Source organism: Pagrus pagrus (genome assembly GCF_965226575.1).
Source record: "Pagrus pagrus genome assembly, chromosome: 7".
Taxonomy (NCBI): domain Eukaryota; kingdom Metazoa; phylum Chordata; class Actinopteri; order Spariformes; family Sparidae; genus Pagrus; species Pagrus pagrus.
This window is the reverse complement of record NC_140191.1, coordinates 26,772,709-26,790,034: the sequence shown is the minus strand read 5'-3', so window position 1 is coordinate 26,790,034 and position 17,326 is coordinate 26,772,709. Positions and strand designations below refer to the sequence as shown.

At 40.5% G+C, this 17,326-nt stretch overlaps 2 protein-coding genes across 2 annotated transcripts; one reads left to right on the top strand and one right to left on the bottom strand.

Annotated features, from left to right (window-relative positions):
* Positions 1 to 2,195: 2,195 nt before the first annotated feature.
* Positions 2,196 to 12,874, bottom strand: dcaf13 (ddb1 and cul4 associated factor 13). Its single transcript, XM_084356933.1, has 11 exons — positions 12,679 to 12,874; positions 11,974 to 12,173; positions 11,744 to 11,851; positions 11,551 to 11,640; positions 11,246 to 11,401; positions 10,992 to 11,069; positions 10,803 to 10,885; positions 10,412 to 10,576; positions 7,886 to 8,021; positions 3,208 to 3,371; positions 2,196 to 2,682 (listed from the first exon to the last, which is right to left on the bottom strand). The coding sequence occupies exons 1-11, from the start codon at positions 12,746 to 12,748 to the stop codon at positions 2,595 to 2,597; spliced, it is 1,338 nt and encodes a 445-aa protein (XP_084213059.1). The 5' UTR covers positions 12,749 to 12,874; the 3' UTR covers positions 2,196 to 2,594.
* Positions 12,875 to 13,602: 728 nt separating this feature from the next.
* LOC311260292 (solute carrier family 25 member 32-like) lies at positions 13,603 to 17,226 on the top strand. Its single transcript, XM_084357950.1, has 7 exons — positions 13,603 to 14,075; positions 14,371 to 14,521; positions 14,635 to 14,720; positions 15,735 to 15,889; positions 16,355 to 16,468; positions 16,665 to 16,810; positions 16,920 to 17,226. The coding sequence occupies exons 1-7, from the start codon at positions 13,871 to 13,873 to the stop codon at positions 17,044 to 17,046; spliced, it is 984 nt and encodes a 327-aa protein (XP_084214076.1). The 5' UTR covers positions 13,603 to 13,870; the 3' UTR covers positions 17,047 to 17,226.
* The last annotated feature ends 100 nt before the right edge of the window (positions 17,227 to 17,326 follow it).

Below are 17,326 nucleotides of genomic sequence, written 5' to 3'. Positions count from 1 at the left end.
GTTGACCGAAAGAGGAAGAATAGCCACTTCACTACTCACCGTGTAAAAACAATTGGAGTTTTCAGCAGATCTACACACCCAGATGCACCAGTCTTTAATCAAACCATCATGTTTGTTGTAAACTCTGTCAAAATACCAGGTAACACTAATCAATGACTCCCTCCTTCTGATCCCTGACCCTTTCCCAAATACACCTTCCTCTCTCTCTCTCTCTCTCGTTCTCTCTCTCAGGCAGCAGTGCTGATAGGATTTGAAGGACACCATTAAGAAGATAGAGGCTCGAGCTCATTAGGGCTGTTAAGTAAATTAGCACCTCTGCAGTGATCTACTACAAGTCGAACAACAAGATCACAATTATTACAATTACACACCTGCAAATAGAGGATACATGCAGATTTAAAGTTTGGTATGAGCTCATGGGTAGTTAAATATTCCAATACTGAAGGAGAAACTGAAGAGAAACTAGAGTTGTATGGTTGTACGCCTTCACGCACCAGTCAAGTTGCTGTTCCTGAGCTATGCTGATGAATAATGGACAGAACATTTTATAAAGAATATTATGATGTCACAGTGACCTTTGACCTTTTGGACATAAAATGTGATAATTTTATCCTATTCGTAATTTGAGTAATATGTTGTCATAATTATCATATGAATTGTTGAGAAAAGGCCTTGAACTTTTGGCTATTACAAGTGGACGTTTGTGCCAAATTTGAGGAAATTTCCTCCAGAAATTGAGATGTTCCTGCATTCACAAGAGGGGACAGACAGACAGATGGAAGAATGTACGTAAGGACATACAGACAACCCAAAAACATGAAACCTCTGGCCGAAAAAAAAAAAGTTGACTAGCCGAAACATCTTGCTTTCTTTCTTTCAGGCTATTTCATAAAACAACCTATCCTATTCTTCATTGTACATGTTAAGGTAGTAGACGGTGTGTCCAAACTGACCTGACCTAACCTAGCCTAACCTGGCCTAACCTATTATCAACTACATTTATACACATTGTGATCCATTCTGAAATGTTTTACCTCAAAGAATGATCTAACCTTTTCTTAAAGGGGACATATTATGAAAAACTCACTGTCAGTGCTCAGGCACATATATTTGGATATACAGAGTGCCTGCCAATCCACAACCTGTTAAATAAAACACCAAGCCTGTTTTTTGTGGGATGCCTACATCACCTTACGTGGGATTCAGCAAGCCATTTATTGTAAGTGCAGACAGCTAGCGCTAGTATTATCAGAAGATTCAGATTCAGAAGATGCAGATTGGGCCTCGTTTGAAACTAAATAACGAGTAGGTTTGATGCCCGTAACCATTTTTTTCATGATGCTTTTTGTATTTGTGCTGCACTTCTAGCTCCGCTAACATTACCTTTGTTGTTATATGAAGCCTGTTTTGCTCCAGGATGCTTACCGGTACGTGTGTGTTGCTGCTGTGTGTAAATTTACTTGATGGACATGCACTTAATTTAAATATAAATGCATATGTGGAAGTGAAATAGTCAAACTGCAGGAATTTATTTGCTGGGCAACTGTGTTACTGCGATTAGCACCCAATATAGCACCCTGAGAAGCCATTTCACCTTTTGAGTATTATTAGCATACGTTACTTTATTTACTGAGGTGTCCATGTCAGGTAAACACCTAATGAGCCCAACATGTCTCCTTTAATGTCTAGCACCCGTGCTAAAAGTTAGCTAATAATAGCATTAAAATAAAGCAGAAAACAACCCCTGCAGATATTTAACGCTTTCCGAATGTTTAAGGCTTCAGTATGCTTTCAGAAAAATGTTCGTTGGATCTTCTAACATAAAAAATTCTTGTTGCTTACTGTAATATAAGGAAATCAGGGCCACTTTAGGTAGCAATTGGCGAGATGTGTAGTATAAAGTAAGAGGGGGTTTGAGTTATTAAGAGATTGTCCCAATGTGTCCAACATTAGCCCCATTTGTACTATTTACCATGTTGTAACTACAAAAGACATGACAAAAGACTTGAGTATGTCATGGACACAGGCGGGATGAGGCTCTGATAGCAAGCTTTTTGACAGGCCGCTGAGTGAAGCAATTTATACCAGGACACTTCTTTAATTTGAAGCAAACCGAAACCTTTATGCCATCTGTGGTAGTTTTAACGATCAACTGTAGCACATTTCTTACCTCATCTTCATTAATGGAAAAAATCTGTCTAATAAAAACACAAGGAATTTTAATTGCAAGCAGGAACCAACTTAGAAACAATCTTTAAACATTTACTCTGTTCTTTATTTCTTAAATTGTTATAGTGGATCCTGTGATGAAAAATGCAAACTTGCTCGGAGCAAAACGTGTGTAGTCACTCAAATGAAGGATGCAAATCAATGGCAGAGAAAACGAGTCTTCTTGTATGTATTTACAGTCTGTGTCCTTGTAATTCAAAAGATGCAGAACTGGTCCATTGTCCTTCCCAACAACTGACAACTGCCGCTTTTTTTGTCTCAAGCGTAAGCAGTCTGAACATGTCCCATGTGGGTGTAATCTTGGGCTCCACCTCATCTCTTGACGGTTGCCCCTTCTGGTTTTCTGTTCTCTCTTCCGGCTCTGTCTATTTGACAACAGTCACAACATGCTTCTCCTTCTCAGACACCACAGGAACAGCTCCTGGTTTACTGTGCTTGCGGACGTTCCTCTCCCTGGAAGACAAAAGAGGAAGAGGCGTGAATGACTCAATCTGCCGGGGAGAATATGCAGGAAAGAATGGAAAGAAGAGGGAGGGAGAGCTCAGCAAACAGAAAAGAGGAAGAGACTGAATATGAGACTATTGACCTAACACCTACGTCACAGACTACACTAATGTTCCCTGAAAATAATGCATAAAGCATGGATAGTAAATCATTCACAGTCCAAACACACATCTGCCGCAGACTGAGCTATGAATCACAGGACGGCAGGGCAAACTGGGACAATCAATCCACCATACAAACTGTAAATGAGTATGTAAGGCCTATTGAGACCATGTCATGGGGGGCAGTGCCATCTGTGAGATTTTCCATTGGGCTGGTGTGACTGCATAGGTCAGACCTACCCTGGCAGCAGCCCAAGTCACAATCACCTCTACATGGACACAGAGGGGACATCATGCCATTCCTATAGATACACTAGCTACTGCATTTCCTATTCCTAAAAAGGAAGGAAAAGGAAATATAATGGATACGTACTTCCTACGACGAGCCTCTTTCATAATCCTCAGTTCCTTGCTCTCGTGGAAGATGTTCTTGGGTAGATGTCGGTGACGAGCGATGCGTCTGATCTGCGGGTGGTGCTGGAACTTCTCCTTCAACTTCTGACTGTAGTTGCTGGCCTGCCTCTCTCTCGGGGCCATCTACATGACACAAGAGAGGACGAGTTGATTAGATAAAAACAGGATAAAAACAGAAAATGAAGAGGCTGGATAATGAGAGTGGATCGAGAGACAGGACAAGATGAAGTGAGGTGAAGAGGTACAATGAAAGGGAGGATTTGGATACTGTGTTCAAGAAGGGAAAATAATAAACGAGACAAGCAGTGGTCGGAAGTAAACAACAAAATTGGTTGTTTACATTGCCTTCAAAAATGGCCCACATGAATATTTTATCATCTGATGCCAGGTGATGTCAGTGCCTTTCAAAAGGCTTTGTACATTTTTATGATAAACCTGATGCAATAATAAAGCAATTATAAATGCATCTTGATGATCAAAATGTTTGATTTCTCTCTAATTTTTTTTCATTGAATGACAATGTAGCATATTTGTGAGGATCTAGATGTGTATATGTAATAAACATGATGAATAACTTCCATTATCTTTGCTCCCACTTAGCCTTCCTCACCAAAGCTCAAGAAGAGGCCTAGCTTAGAACGTCCATTACATTTCATCATCCAGCTGATTCAGCCGCAAGGAACATACAGTCCAGTCTTACAAAATTGCTACAGGTGATCATAATGTCAAGTATTGGATTTTAAATGTCCAGGTATTGACTTTACAGCATCGAGACATAATCTCTAATTGACATGGCTGCTGGTAGGAAACAGGATACTAACGTGTTCTTCAAAATAAATGTTACATGCTGTTTTGGCCCCCAATGTGTGGTGACAATTTTGAGGAGGTGCACGTAAACCACAGGGAAGGGACTACACCAGGCCATAAACCTAGGGGTGGGTACACTTAAAAATGTTTTGATTCTGGTACAGATGCCTCGACTTCTATACAAGTTCCTGAATGATACTTTCTTCAATTTTTCAATAATCAATAGTATTGAGGCAATTTGGTCGGTGCTATAAAAGTATCGCAGTTTGTTACCTAGCCCTTCATAAACCCAAATGGATAAAACATAACGTGTTATCGAGTTTTTACAGATATTAATTGTTGTATTAACTCACACTACCCTGCCTTTCTTTACCTTGCGAGCATGGTGGATTTTTGAGAGAGCACGTGATCACGTGATCTTGCAAATCCATCTTACCAGGCTTCAAGCTACGTGCTTGTGGGTGAACCACAGTGGTTCAACCAATCAGTGTCCAATTAGAAACTACAGGCAGCATGGGTGTGGTTTAGATTTAACGACCAGCAGGAGAAGTGACTGTTGCGTTTCCCAAACAGAGGATGATCGTTGCTGAGCCGTCATTTCTTAAACTCCCTCTGGTGATGCGTCAGTGTCATGTCATTTAACGCACGATGGGTTCCCATAGTGAGAGATGTGTTATCTGAGGTGTCTTCCAAACTGCCCTGATTCCAGTAATGATGAGCAAGAGTCCCCAAATTATTTTACATCTACCTGTTAAACAACCATATACAGGTTTAGAAAGATGTATTTTCCATTCAGCTCAGGTGGCGTTTTGTTAATTACCGACAGTTACCGTATGCCCTGTTCTACATCATAAAATGTTGGCCGGTACAGTAAGCTGTAACTTCATCTCGACAACGTGCTCATTCAAAACGGAATCAATGTCTGTTAAAAAGTGAAGACACAAGCTCAACAACAGCCCTCCCTCTCTGTCTCCCTCATAAAAACCAGCAGCTACTCGGACTGGTCTTGGCTGAGGCTGCCCTCCTCGAAGGCTTTTATTCTAATTAAAAGCAATGATTTGTCTCAGATTCAATTTGTCGGAGAAGAGCTGTTAGACGCTGATCCTGTTGGACTAAACTAATTCCCCTGGATACACACATGGTTAACCTGCTAAACACTGTTTGTATAATCTCAACAAGATGGATATGAGATAGCAGAGGATGATGCTTCACTTTCATTTTGTTTGGATAGAGTTACTCTTATGATCTCTTCTTACCGAAGAATGAGTGAAACATAGACGCTGTGTTTTAAATCTTATACTATGTGTTATATACCCAATATGTGTAATTAATGCTGGTAAAGCAGACTTGACAGACTGCTGCCAGCATGGTACAGTAAAATGCAGCCACCAACGAAGTGGAACAGATCGAGATGAGGTGTCACTGTCACTTATGTCATACTTCAGTTGCTTGCTCTGACCAATCAAAATAATGCCATTGATCTTTTGCTTAGGGCAGAGGAATTAAGCACTGTATCAGTTATGGTAACACTGAAGCCACTAAAGTAATTGCTGAGGTCTGGAAACACAATGACAAATCTGACACAGCAAGAAATACAAGAAGTCACAGTTAGACAGGTCACACAGGTGAGAAACAAGACAACACTGATTAGAGAGATTATCTAAAACACTTTTCGGAGGTATAAACCAAAAGGTAAACCGGACAGACAGTGTTACGGTAATTACTTTTTTTATTTCTTTTACTTGGGTCTCTTCAAACTTAATGCTGATTGAACGATGTTTGAGAGCTGCTTGAATGGAGACAGATGGAAAACTATTTATGTAACGACCAGAACTTCAAAACACGTCACAGCATCGCACTAGAAAAGGGAAGAAAATTAGTCCGGTGGTCATGTTTCCATCACAACCAATCGGAGCTGGAGCCATTAAATACTCCTGACTACTGCGGAGTCATTAGACGTGGGAATGAATGCGGACTGTACCCCTTTTCAGCGAAGTCAAAAGCCAGATGTTAGTGGGTGTTGGTGGGGTTTTTGTCCAGTGTGAAAGGGTAACAGTCTGACATGTGATTGGCTGACATTACACCGTCTGAATGTGAAATTGGTGGACTACTATGAAGAATGTCTGAGTGCTTTTGTTTCTTGCATCCGGCCTTTAGAAGAGATGTTTTAGCCACAGTCCAATGGCTGTCTGGCTAATAGCTGGAGTTTCACTTAGACACAGGTATTAGGTATAGTGTTCTGACACAGGTAATCATACATTAGTACTGTGGCTGTGGAGAAAGATCGTTACCCATCTCTGACTTCCTTTTAGCAATGTCACCATGTTCCCCAATGTCAGCTATCAACTTGCCAAGAACAATATGTTCATATCCAACAGAAAAGATGGGCAAAGCTACAAAATAAAACCCAATCTGTAATAATCCCTAACTATCTATTAATTACCCAACATCATGTCTCTGATCAGACAGTAAGTGGTTCAAAAGTGGCACCTATATATATATATATATATATATATATATATGTTTATATTTGATCAATGAAGGAGACAAGTCAAACAGTACCCAGCACATCAAGGTCAATCAATACAAACTCTTCATAGAGATTCAGTTGGCTTTTTAAACTGTACATCAGTGGGCAGTGATAAATCAAGGTTCCTAGGGCAGGGGATATTAATTCTATCCAGTTGAAAATAAACAGCAGCTGATTGACTCAACAGGTTTCAGGTCTTTGACTAAAATACAAAGGGTTTAATTTACACTGGAGTCAAAGACCGCGGCTGCAAAGTTATGAGAGGAACAGTAACGTGCAGCAGCTGATAGAGAAGTCCCGATCAGCCCGCTGTGATGCCTTCAGACACAGACAAAGCCTCGATTCAGCATTTCAGCATTTCTTGATAATTAAAGACCCTTTCAGTACAACTTGATTGTTAATGCTTCATTATGTTCGGAGTGGCCCGCTTTAAGTGATTGGCCGATTTAAACTGCTGATAGGAGCAGCCCTTGTCTGATCTCTTTAAGTGCAAAGCTTGCGAATAAATCTTCTCTTACACAGTGACAGTAAAACAAGTGCCAAAAGCGGGCCAATTTTCCACTCGGAAGCTGCATTAAGAGAATAAGCAAGAGTGAATCCGATTAGGAGTGAAAGATGGTTGTTGGAGATGGCACATGAGATTCCATCGATTTTTATCATCCGGCCATAACTGGGATTTGGGGCACTGGAACACTTCCCAGCATTTTACAGGAGCTTTATGTGACAGTTGAGTATTACATAATATTAAGGCCATCGTTCCTGCTTACACAGCCTATATTATCTAAACACAATACATGTGATGCTCACTAAACAAGATATCAAAAGTCAGCGGAGCCTCGCCTGGAAAAGGTTTTTTAGCTGAATCTTTTGCTGGCAATTTGTCAAACAACTGCACAAGCTTTTGAGTTTTTTGGACTTCCACCTGCCACAGGAGTTGCTGTGCCAGTTGGTACATTGTACTTATTGAGAGTGATTCTACCCTAAGTCAGCATCCATCAGGGCATTTGGCAACAGTGGCTCCTGGCATAGTCACCCACTCTTACCCTGCTGAAGTGGGCCCAGGGCCATGGCAGTGTCGATGAATGCAGCTAACTCATAAAACAAGATCAGGTAAAATACTGGAGGGAGATACAGTATACAGTATGTTTGACAGCTGAGGGAAATACAGCTGTTGATTGGTATACAGAGCAGCGCATACTGCTTACCAAGAGCAGCCAATAAACAGCGAGCTGCCTTAAATTAATGGATTGACGCTGAAAATATCAGTGAAATGATGAAGTGAAAATAAGGCGCGACTCACCACTCCGAGCTTCTCAGATGCGTTGGCCTTCCACAGTCGGATGTTCATTTCGTCAGAACCACTCAGGATGTATTTGTTGTCTGCTGACCACTTTATGCAGATGACATGCTGCATGCGTTTGGTGTGGTAAACCTCCCTACATTTCAAAAAAAGACAACACAAGACAATGCCTTCATTAGCACGCATACAGAAGTTGTTAGTGTTATGGGTGTTGGTAAACAGGATTACCAACATTGATGCTGATAAATAATACCTAATAATACTGGTGTAACACTCATCATAAACTTATGAATAATGTTTTGGATTGCACCAACGGACTCCCTTTGTAAACTCCTACTCATGTTATGTTGACCAATCCATCCACTTTGTGGCTCGAGAACAATATCACACTACTTCCTCCTTTGCTCCCAACAGAAAGAAGTCATAGCAGATATTTTAGCCTCATTTTCACCAAAGTACTTCCCTTTGTGGGTGCTTTGATCTATGTATGCGTGCAATCTACAGCACCAACGATATGCTGCTGATTAGCAGTGTACGGGAACGATATGTACTTGGAGCATGAATGAAAATATTGCTTTCAATACTTTCGGAAGTGCACGGCTCAAAGAGGCATCTTCTATCTCTCTCAGAAATTATCCTGTGGCCAAAACTCTGAGTGCGCCGAGTACTTGAAGGTGTGGCAGCTCGGGTTTTGACAGGCGTGTGTTTCGCCTAAGTTGAGGCTCCAGGTTATTGCACAGATCCATAAGCAGTGCTCGTGGCAATCTGAAACGACTCAGCAGCCATTCATCTGTCTCAAACAGATCTGTGCCATCTCTAAAAACATGCTCTCTGCGTAAGGCCTGGTTGGCCAAAGCATTTGTTCGTATATCGCTTCTTGCATGAGGCCCAATGTGACCTATACTGTACATTACTGACGGATTGACAACATATACAAACTCCTTTTTATAACTCTGCTTTGCTTGCATTCATCACCTCTTTTCTGCCGCTCTCTCAAAACTGTGAATAGTATCTCAGCTCTGTTCAGTGTTCTAGTGAGTCATTTCAGTGAGCACGCAAAATAGAAGGCCTAATCTCATGGAATGCATTATTTATTAATGATTAATTAATTACACCTTTGCTTTTTCTGCAGTAACATGTCTGATGTTAGGCTGCATTATATGGAGGGAAAAAACAAAAACATATGGCAATTATTTTGACAGATATTGTGATTTCGGTATGATTCATGGTCAGTTGGAAAAATCATTTTTTGCAGCGCAATTTTCATTTTCCCTGAAAAAACCTGTTGAAATCATGGTGATGTGACCTTTGTTTGAGTCTGTACCAAACATGTTTTTTTATATCTGGAGAAAAGAACAAAAGTACTTCATTACAACGTTGTTTTGTCACACGTTTTACTTTTAACAAAAAAATGGCAGATTCTGCAATTTGGCAATGTTGCAATTTCGATAATATCACGATCAATTGTGCAGCCCCAGTCTCATGTGAAAAAGCTCTATTACTCCAGTCGACAGAATGTAAACACATGTTGTTTTTGGCTACTTGCTGAGATGCAGTTGTTTGACAGTCTTGTCAAAACATTAGTGAAGTGTATCTTTATCTCAATAAAATCACTGATCGAGTGGAGAGGGCTTGCAGAACAACTTGGTGGAATAGCAAGAATTAAGGTTCAAGGCTAATTTAACATTTGTTACTGTGGATTTTTTCTCAGTCGTGTTTTATCAAAATACGACTCAGACTATTTCATGCTACTAGGTACCACATAGATGGAGCTAATAACATTTAACACCAGCATTTAATATAGGTGAGCCAGTATCTTGGCCCCAACACTAACATATGATGTATTACTTGTGCTTCACCTATTATGAAAAATCAAAAAGGTGTGCTGTAAAAAAGGCTAACGAAATAATACCGTACTCATATGAAGTCAACTTCCAAAGTGTTTTCAACTGTTTCTACAATACACACTCTAAGCCCAGACCTGCCCATGGCGTGATGCTCTCCGGCTACATGCCCCTAGTTACTGTAACACAACTGTTGCTATTTGCTCTGGAGCTGGACAAATTGACAATCAACACTGCATGAACCATTATGTCATACAGCAACCAAACAATGACTATGCTTTTTGTGGTTGAGAAGGTCAGTCAAAACAATCAGCATCCTAATATTAGCTTTGCCAACTAGAAACTATTATCAGCAATGCTTGGCAATAGGCCTTTTTTCACAGCACATAGTAGGAAAAACACAGGTGTTACTATTTATTTAACTTAAATATCAATAAACCACTCAAAGGGTAAGATACGATCCAATCAACACAGCCTGATCATGAATAAATCGACAACAAAGTCAACATAATTAACTTTATAGACCCCAGAAACAAAACTATTACAATCAGCTGCATTTAAAAGAAAGCTTTTACTTCTTACTCTGTAGCGGCTCATTCAGAAGAACAGAAACAGTACTTGATTATGGACAAGTAATACAATCACAGTAACAATAATATATTTTTAAGCTGGTGTTACTAACCTGCTGTGACCATTTTCTTTGGGGAAGATGCGGATAGTTTTGTCAAAACTGGCAGACACAAACTCCTTCCCAGTGGGAGAATAGTCAACATCCAGCACTGCAGAGACATGGTCCATGTGCACTGTCATTGGCCGGCCCAGGTACCTCATGTCATATGTGTAGAGACTGATGAGAAAAAGAAAAAACAAAAACAAAATGATCCCTGAGCTTTAGTAGAAAAAACATCAGTGAAACAATGACAGGATTGTGCATTAATCTCCCATCTGTTTTGAAGGTCTACTCAGGGCACAAAAGCTGGACTTTGAGCACAACAGACCCAATTTAGTGCCAACTGAAAATACTACCATGTGAATCCTGATCACTGTAACAACCTTCAACATCATCAACTCACTTGTAGTCTTCATTTGAACATGTGAAGTGATAGGCTTCCATAGGGTTCCAGCATAATGTGTTGCTCCTCATTGTCATAATAACCTTTGAAAGAAAATTAAACACAGAGTAGATATAAATCATAGCATGTGATTGTGAAGGAATGAGAGCAAAAGGTAAATTCCTGCAGCAACTAAATGGTAGAGCCTACCTTTTTAAGTGGTGCAGATTCTCTCATGTCATACAGTACTATACTTCTGTCAGAGGCACAGCTTGCAAGAAGTTCCGTCTGTGGAGAGACGTAAACCAGTAACTTTAAATATATCAGCAGGGTGACAGCTTGTTAGTCTTACAATCACCACTTTGATGTGAGTTTGAACATGGACAAATTGTTCAGGGCAAAGTGTCCTTCACTCTGTGACAGGACCAGGCCTGTCTCAGTGTGGTGAGCACATGGTGTTTTACCTCCACAGGGTTGAAGCGAACAGCGCTGAAGCTGTCGACGCCCCAGGTAAAAGACCGGATTGGGCTGCTCCTCTGCTCATCCCAGATGTCCACCTGCTGGCCGCATGTTGCAAACACAGCATCCTTCTGGTGATGGTCCAGTCCTGAGAAGACTGTCTGCAAGGGACAAGAATCTTTTTTATTATAATCAAAGTATAATGTTTCATTCACCCTTGAGAGATCAGAGGTCATGGTCACCTAAAGAGCATAATGTAACCACAACTGTCTCTGATAGTTATACTGCAGGAGATGCCCACTGATCATACCTTCCCCAGAATAGTGTTGAGTGGCTCCTCTTCCTCTCCGTAACCTGGCGCCTCCATTTTCCATTGCTTGATTGTTTTGTCATCACCAACCTGTTAAAGTCAGTATGCAGAGATGTAAAACACAGGCTGTATGAGAAGTCAGCAAATAAAAAAAGCACAGAAAACTCTTTTCATGTTGAATGGCAGCAGTCACCGTAAAGAAGGATGTTCCACAATGGCGGACAACCATTCCCCGGACGAAACCTTCGTGTGCTTGGAGCGTGCGGACGCATTCGTGTTTGGTAAGGTTCCACACTTTCACCTAATGGACAAATAAAACGTCCAGTCAGTGTCGTGAATGAGTGTCAAAAACGTGTTGTGTGCACAATGTCAAAATATGTCATTGGCTGAGGTAACTGTGTATATACTTTGGCAGATAGTTACCTCGCCATCGCAGGAGCCAGAGAGCAGGGTGGAGAGGCTTGAGGTGTGCTTGGCCATGCAGTTCACCCCATCTCTGTGTCCATCCAGAGAGGCCAGGAAAGGCTTAGCAAACACCCTGTCAAGCTTAGTGGAATTCAGAGCCTGGGTGTACTCTCTGCACACCTCGAATGGATGAAGTGTTGGGTCATAGTTTCTAGGGACTGAGAACAGAAAGTAAACACTCTTTAATGAGCTGTTAGGACATTTTTTCTATATGAAGTTTTGGGCCAAAAAATACACTCATATGATATTAATGTAACTGTTATTATGGATAGACTCTTCTGTATCTTTTAATACGCATATTTCATTTAACTACATTTTTAAAAATATGTTCCATATGACCTGCAGGACCTGCACACAGGCTATAAGCTAACTCACAATTTTAAACTTAAATAGGTGCTAATGTCGTGGCTGTTGTTGACATGCTCATATCTACTCTATCCATTTACTTTATACTTCATATCAAAGTCTACAGACAACGACAGAGTTTCTCTAGATATAATGACATTGTGATGTTTTTTCAGTCACAATATAATGGTTTGGAAAACGTAACAGTCTCACTGGTCTTTTTAATTACGACTGTGTGCGGATGATGTTTGCTGTGAAACACTGGCTAGCTAGCATACTGTGTGTTTAGCCTGTCCGAGTTTAAAGTTTATAACTTACCACGCTGAATATCATATTTGGTTTCCCGAACATAATCGTCCGGGTTCCTCGAGAGGACTTTAACTTTCATTTGGGAGCAGAGTGAAAAGGAAACACACTTTAAAAAATGTAGTTAGTTTAAAGCTAAAAGAGGAAAATATTAGCAGGCACCACTGCCCATGTGTTGACGAGGAAGGAATTCATGCAGGGACGCGTTGCATTGTGGGATGTACAGTCCTCCTGGTTGCGTCACTGACGAGCGTAACGAAACAGCTGTCAAGTTGCAACATTTTACAATTCAACAGCCGGAAATACAACTGTTTGCGTTTTCCAAATAATACTTTCATTAGTTATGAGAAAAGTTACTGTTAGGACCGTCAATTTGAAAGAGTATACTTATATCTATACAAACATAGATATTATAGGTGAACTGTCTTCCTCAAGAGGCTTTACTAGATACTTGGGAGGACAAGGAAGACAATGATTAAAATACAGAAACAGATTTATTAAAAAAAAAAAAGAAGAAGAAAATAAAAGGGTAAATAATGAGAAAATTACACAGCCTTAGATGAACGAAGTGGTGAATCAAGATAAAACTGACAATATAAAATTGATATAAAAAATAGCAACATTCATAGTCATCAATATGGAACATAGAGTAAATTTTAAAAGTGAGGAAAAGAAAAGATTAGGTTTCTAATGTGGACACTCTGACCTACTACTTTAATCATGATTTTATCAGCTCATTCAGATGGTTAGGGACCCTTATTAAAAAACACGTCAACCCTTTAAAATCTCAAAAATAAAGCCTAAATAATGAATAAATCTAAATAATGGGTTCGTACTAACGTATCGTTCGTCTACATTGGTTTTATTTTGAAGGTTAGGACCGGAAGCGCAGCTCTTAATTATGGTAGCTTGACGTACACTTGATACTAGCAGCAAGGTCGTGCAGAGGCAAAGCTGCTTGACATTTTGGATATCGTTACCTCAGACATGGAGTGTCACGGCGTGCAGAGAACGTGGTTCAGTTCAGACAGAACATGAGGAGGTTACCAGGAGTTAGTACCGTCGGTATAGCATATTTACATTTTGCAGCATTGTCAATGAACTGTCGCTTGAGTGCTGTAAGTTAAACATTAGCTTCACCTTAACTTACCTCTCGTTGTAAACACAGCTAGCTGACAGGAGCTAGCCAACGTTACCAGTAAACATGAGCTCGGCTCCAAATCACGGTACCGCTAACGTGCCAGAGACGGGCCTGTCCAGCAGACCTGGTTCTGCTGTCTCAATAGCCGGACATGTCCAGCAGGTCTTCAGTCATGTAAAGATAGAAAACCTGGTGGCGGGACTCAGTGGAGGTGTGGTGTCAACAGTTGTGCTTCACCCTCTGGATCTGGTCAAAATCAGGTTCGCAGGTACAGTATGACATCATTTTTAAACTATTAGTGATTGTCATTGTAATAATGTCATCTGCAATACTACAGTTTCTTACCAGTTAGGAGCTCTATAAAGTATGGACTTGCTGTTTCCTTGTGTGGAAACATGTTCAGAACTCCACTTAGAAATCTGCTAAATTAATATTGACTTGCTTAACTGCAACAGTCCCGTGCTGCTATGGCTTAATTTAATTCATTTTAGGAATCAATGGTGTTTCATGTGACGTTCGGCTCTCATGACTTAACAAAGTTCTCTGATGTCATTACAATGTAGTCAGTGATGGATTGGACTTAAGACCTAAGTACAATGGCATATTACACTGTATGAAGAGTGTGTGGCTGCAGGAGGGACTGAAAGGACTCTACCAAGGAGTGACACCCAATGTTTGGGGTGCTGGATCATCTTGGGGTCTCTACTTCTTGTTGTACGTAAGCTATAAACCTGTTGCATTATGTCCGAATCATAATATCTCTCATAGTTTGCCCTTCAGAATTAGCTATAATGTGTCATATTTCCCATGCTGTCTTCACCTTTCAGCTACAATGCAATCAAAGGGTACACAAAGGAGGGTCGTCAAACTGAACTGACCGCCACAGAGCACCTGCTGTCTGCAGCCCAAGCAGGTTAGGTCTGCTGAACACTACTGCCCTGCTGACACACTCCCACGGTCAGCACATGGTCAACAGCAACAGCCAGATAGTACTGCCCTGAGCTGGCCTTAGCAGACAGGAGGCAGATACTAATGACCACATGGCTCCTGTTCATTTTTGTCTCATGGGGTCACATGGATCTGCTTCCTGCTGACCAAATGAAGTTAGGGGCTAAAAATTAAGCTTCAGTTTGGTGTTTATTAAGAACGACTGACTAGTACAGGGTGGAAATAACCTTTGCCTCTGAAACACCCTGAACTATTTTATGCATCATTTAGCAATAAGCTGGAAATGTTCCATAACGTGTTGTATTGGGTTGAGAAATTACTAAGTCAACAGTAATGTTTGTTTCAGTGTGACATTTAAATTGTGCTCAAATGGTATTTAGGGATCTGACGTGAGTCAGAAAGTGGCTTTAGACCAGCGTGTATTTTTTTAAATGAGCCAATTTGGTTTAATGGATTCATGGCTAAATGAATAAGCTAGTTGTCCAGTATTAAATAACTATCACCAACTACTTTGGGTTTAGGGATTTTTAAGAAATAAAAGGAACAAAAAAAATTCTGATTCCAAAAGTCTTGTGAATATTTTCTGGTTTCTTTCCTCGTCTATGAAAGTAAACTGATCTTTGGGTTGTGGACAAAACAAGACATTTGAGGACGTCATCTTGGGCTTGATTGACATTTTTCACCATTCTCTTATATTTTGTAGTAACAGCTAATCAAACAATTAGATAATCAACAAATAAATCGTCAGTGAAAACGTGTGAGTTGCAGCCCTAATCATGACGTTAATGTGAAGATGTGACTTTACTCTCACCATTTTACAGCATATATTAAGATACTATAGTAAAAACATTAATAATACACTGTTTGAAGGAGCTGGGTGTCTTGACAATCATGTGTATCTAACAGTAGCCACTGAATATGCTTCATAGAGTTGGCAAATGTTTTCAGCCTGATTCTAATGACATTTGTCCTCACCCAGGGATCTTAACACTGACCATAACCAACCCAATCTGGGTCACCAAGACCCGGCTGGTGCTGCAGTACAATGCTGACCCAACCAGTAAGCAGTACAAGGGGATGATGGATGCTCTGGTCAAGATCTACCGCCATGAGGGAGTGGCAGGACTGTACAAGGTTAGTCATCAGTGTGTCATGTAATATAGCAGTACATGGGATATGTATTTTGCCCTCCGACAGGCGAGCTGATTTGTAGATTAATTATTACAACAAAAGTCAACCTTTATTCTAGTTGGCTGAAACTAAGTTTTGTATTGGTTCATGAATCACCACTAGAGGGCATCACAAGCCCTTATAAGCTGTAGTAGAGAACTCATGAAATCCATGATTAATGGTAATAACGACCAGAATTTTAAAGCTGCATTTTAGCTTCTTATGTGAATTCTATTATCCTGACAGGATAATTGCTAACAAATGACTCAGAAATCTGATAACAAATGTCTTTTAAATAGGCACAGAACTTCAGATACATTACTGTGTAGTGTACTTTGCTACATATATAATAATGTATGTTATGGAAATACATGTGTAATATATGTGTGTCATGAAAGTTTGACTTACAAGTCACATACTTGTCAAAAGGGTTATGTTCCTGGTCTGTTTGGCACATCTCACGGAGCACTGCAGTTCATGGCTTATGAAGAACTCAAGAGAGACTACAACAAATACAAGAAAGTGCCTTCAGATGCGAAGCTGGTGAGTCATGAACCCCATGAGCCACAAGCAGTCTGGAAACATGCTCAGACATAAAGCTTGTTACTTTTCATTGTAATAAGACTGAGCCCACAGTTGATAACTAACAAGCACTTGCAGAAGTGACTCATCAGTTTTCCTGCTCCGCTTCGCTCACTTCTCTCTCCCTCTCGCTCCATCTGTTTATCTGTGCAAACAGAATGCGTTGGAATATATCACAATGGCGGCATTATCCAAAATATTTGCTGTGGCCACAACATATCCGTATCAGGTGGTGCGAGCTCGTCTGCAAGACCAGCACAACAGATACAATGGAGTTATTGATGTCATCAGTCGGACATGGAGGTATGATACTGTTCCAGTCACAAAAAGAGCCCGCCATTACTTCCTATACTCAGTTTCTAGATTTGGCTCCATCTTGAGTCATGGTCACTTCTTTCCCCTTTCTCTGCAGGAACGAAGGCCCCATTGGTTTCTACAAAGGCATCATCCCCAACTTGATTCGCGTCACTCCCGCCTGCTGCATCACCTTTGTAGTTTATGAGAATGTGTCTCGCTTCCTTCTGAGACAAAATGAATGAGTCTTAAAAGCATGGCATGGACAGCTGCAAAGACTCTGAGCTCACACTGACACTTTGGTTCGGTCAGAGATACAGAGTGAAAAGCATCAGACTGAAACTGAACACTCAGCACAGTGTGTGTGAGCTGATGTGAGAAGCACTGATGTGCACTGAGAAGTAATGAAAAAGTTGCCAAACTAAGCAATGGACTTCTTTTCTTTTTATGTAAACTTTGATGTTTTAGTGAAATGTGATGGTGTTGGACTGACAAACAGTTTGACTTATGGGAGAAAGTATGCTG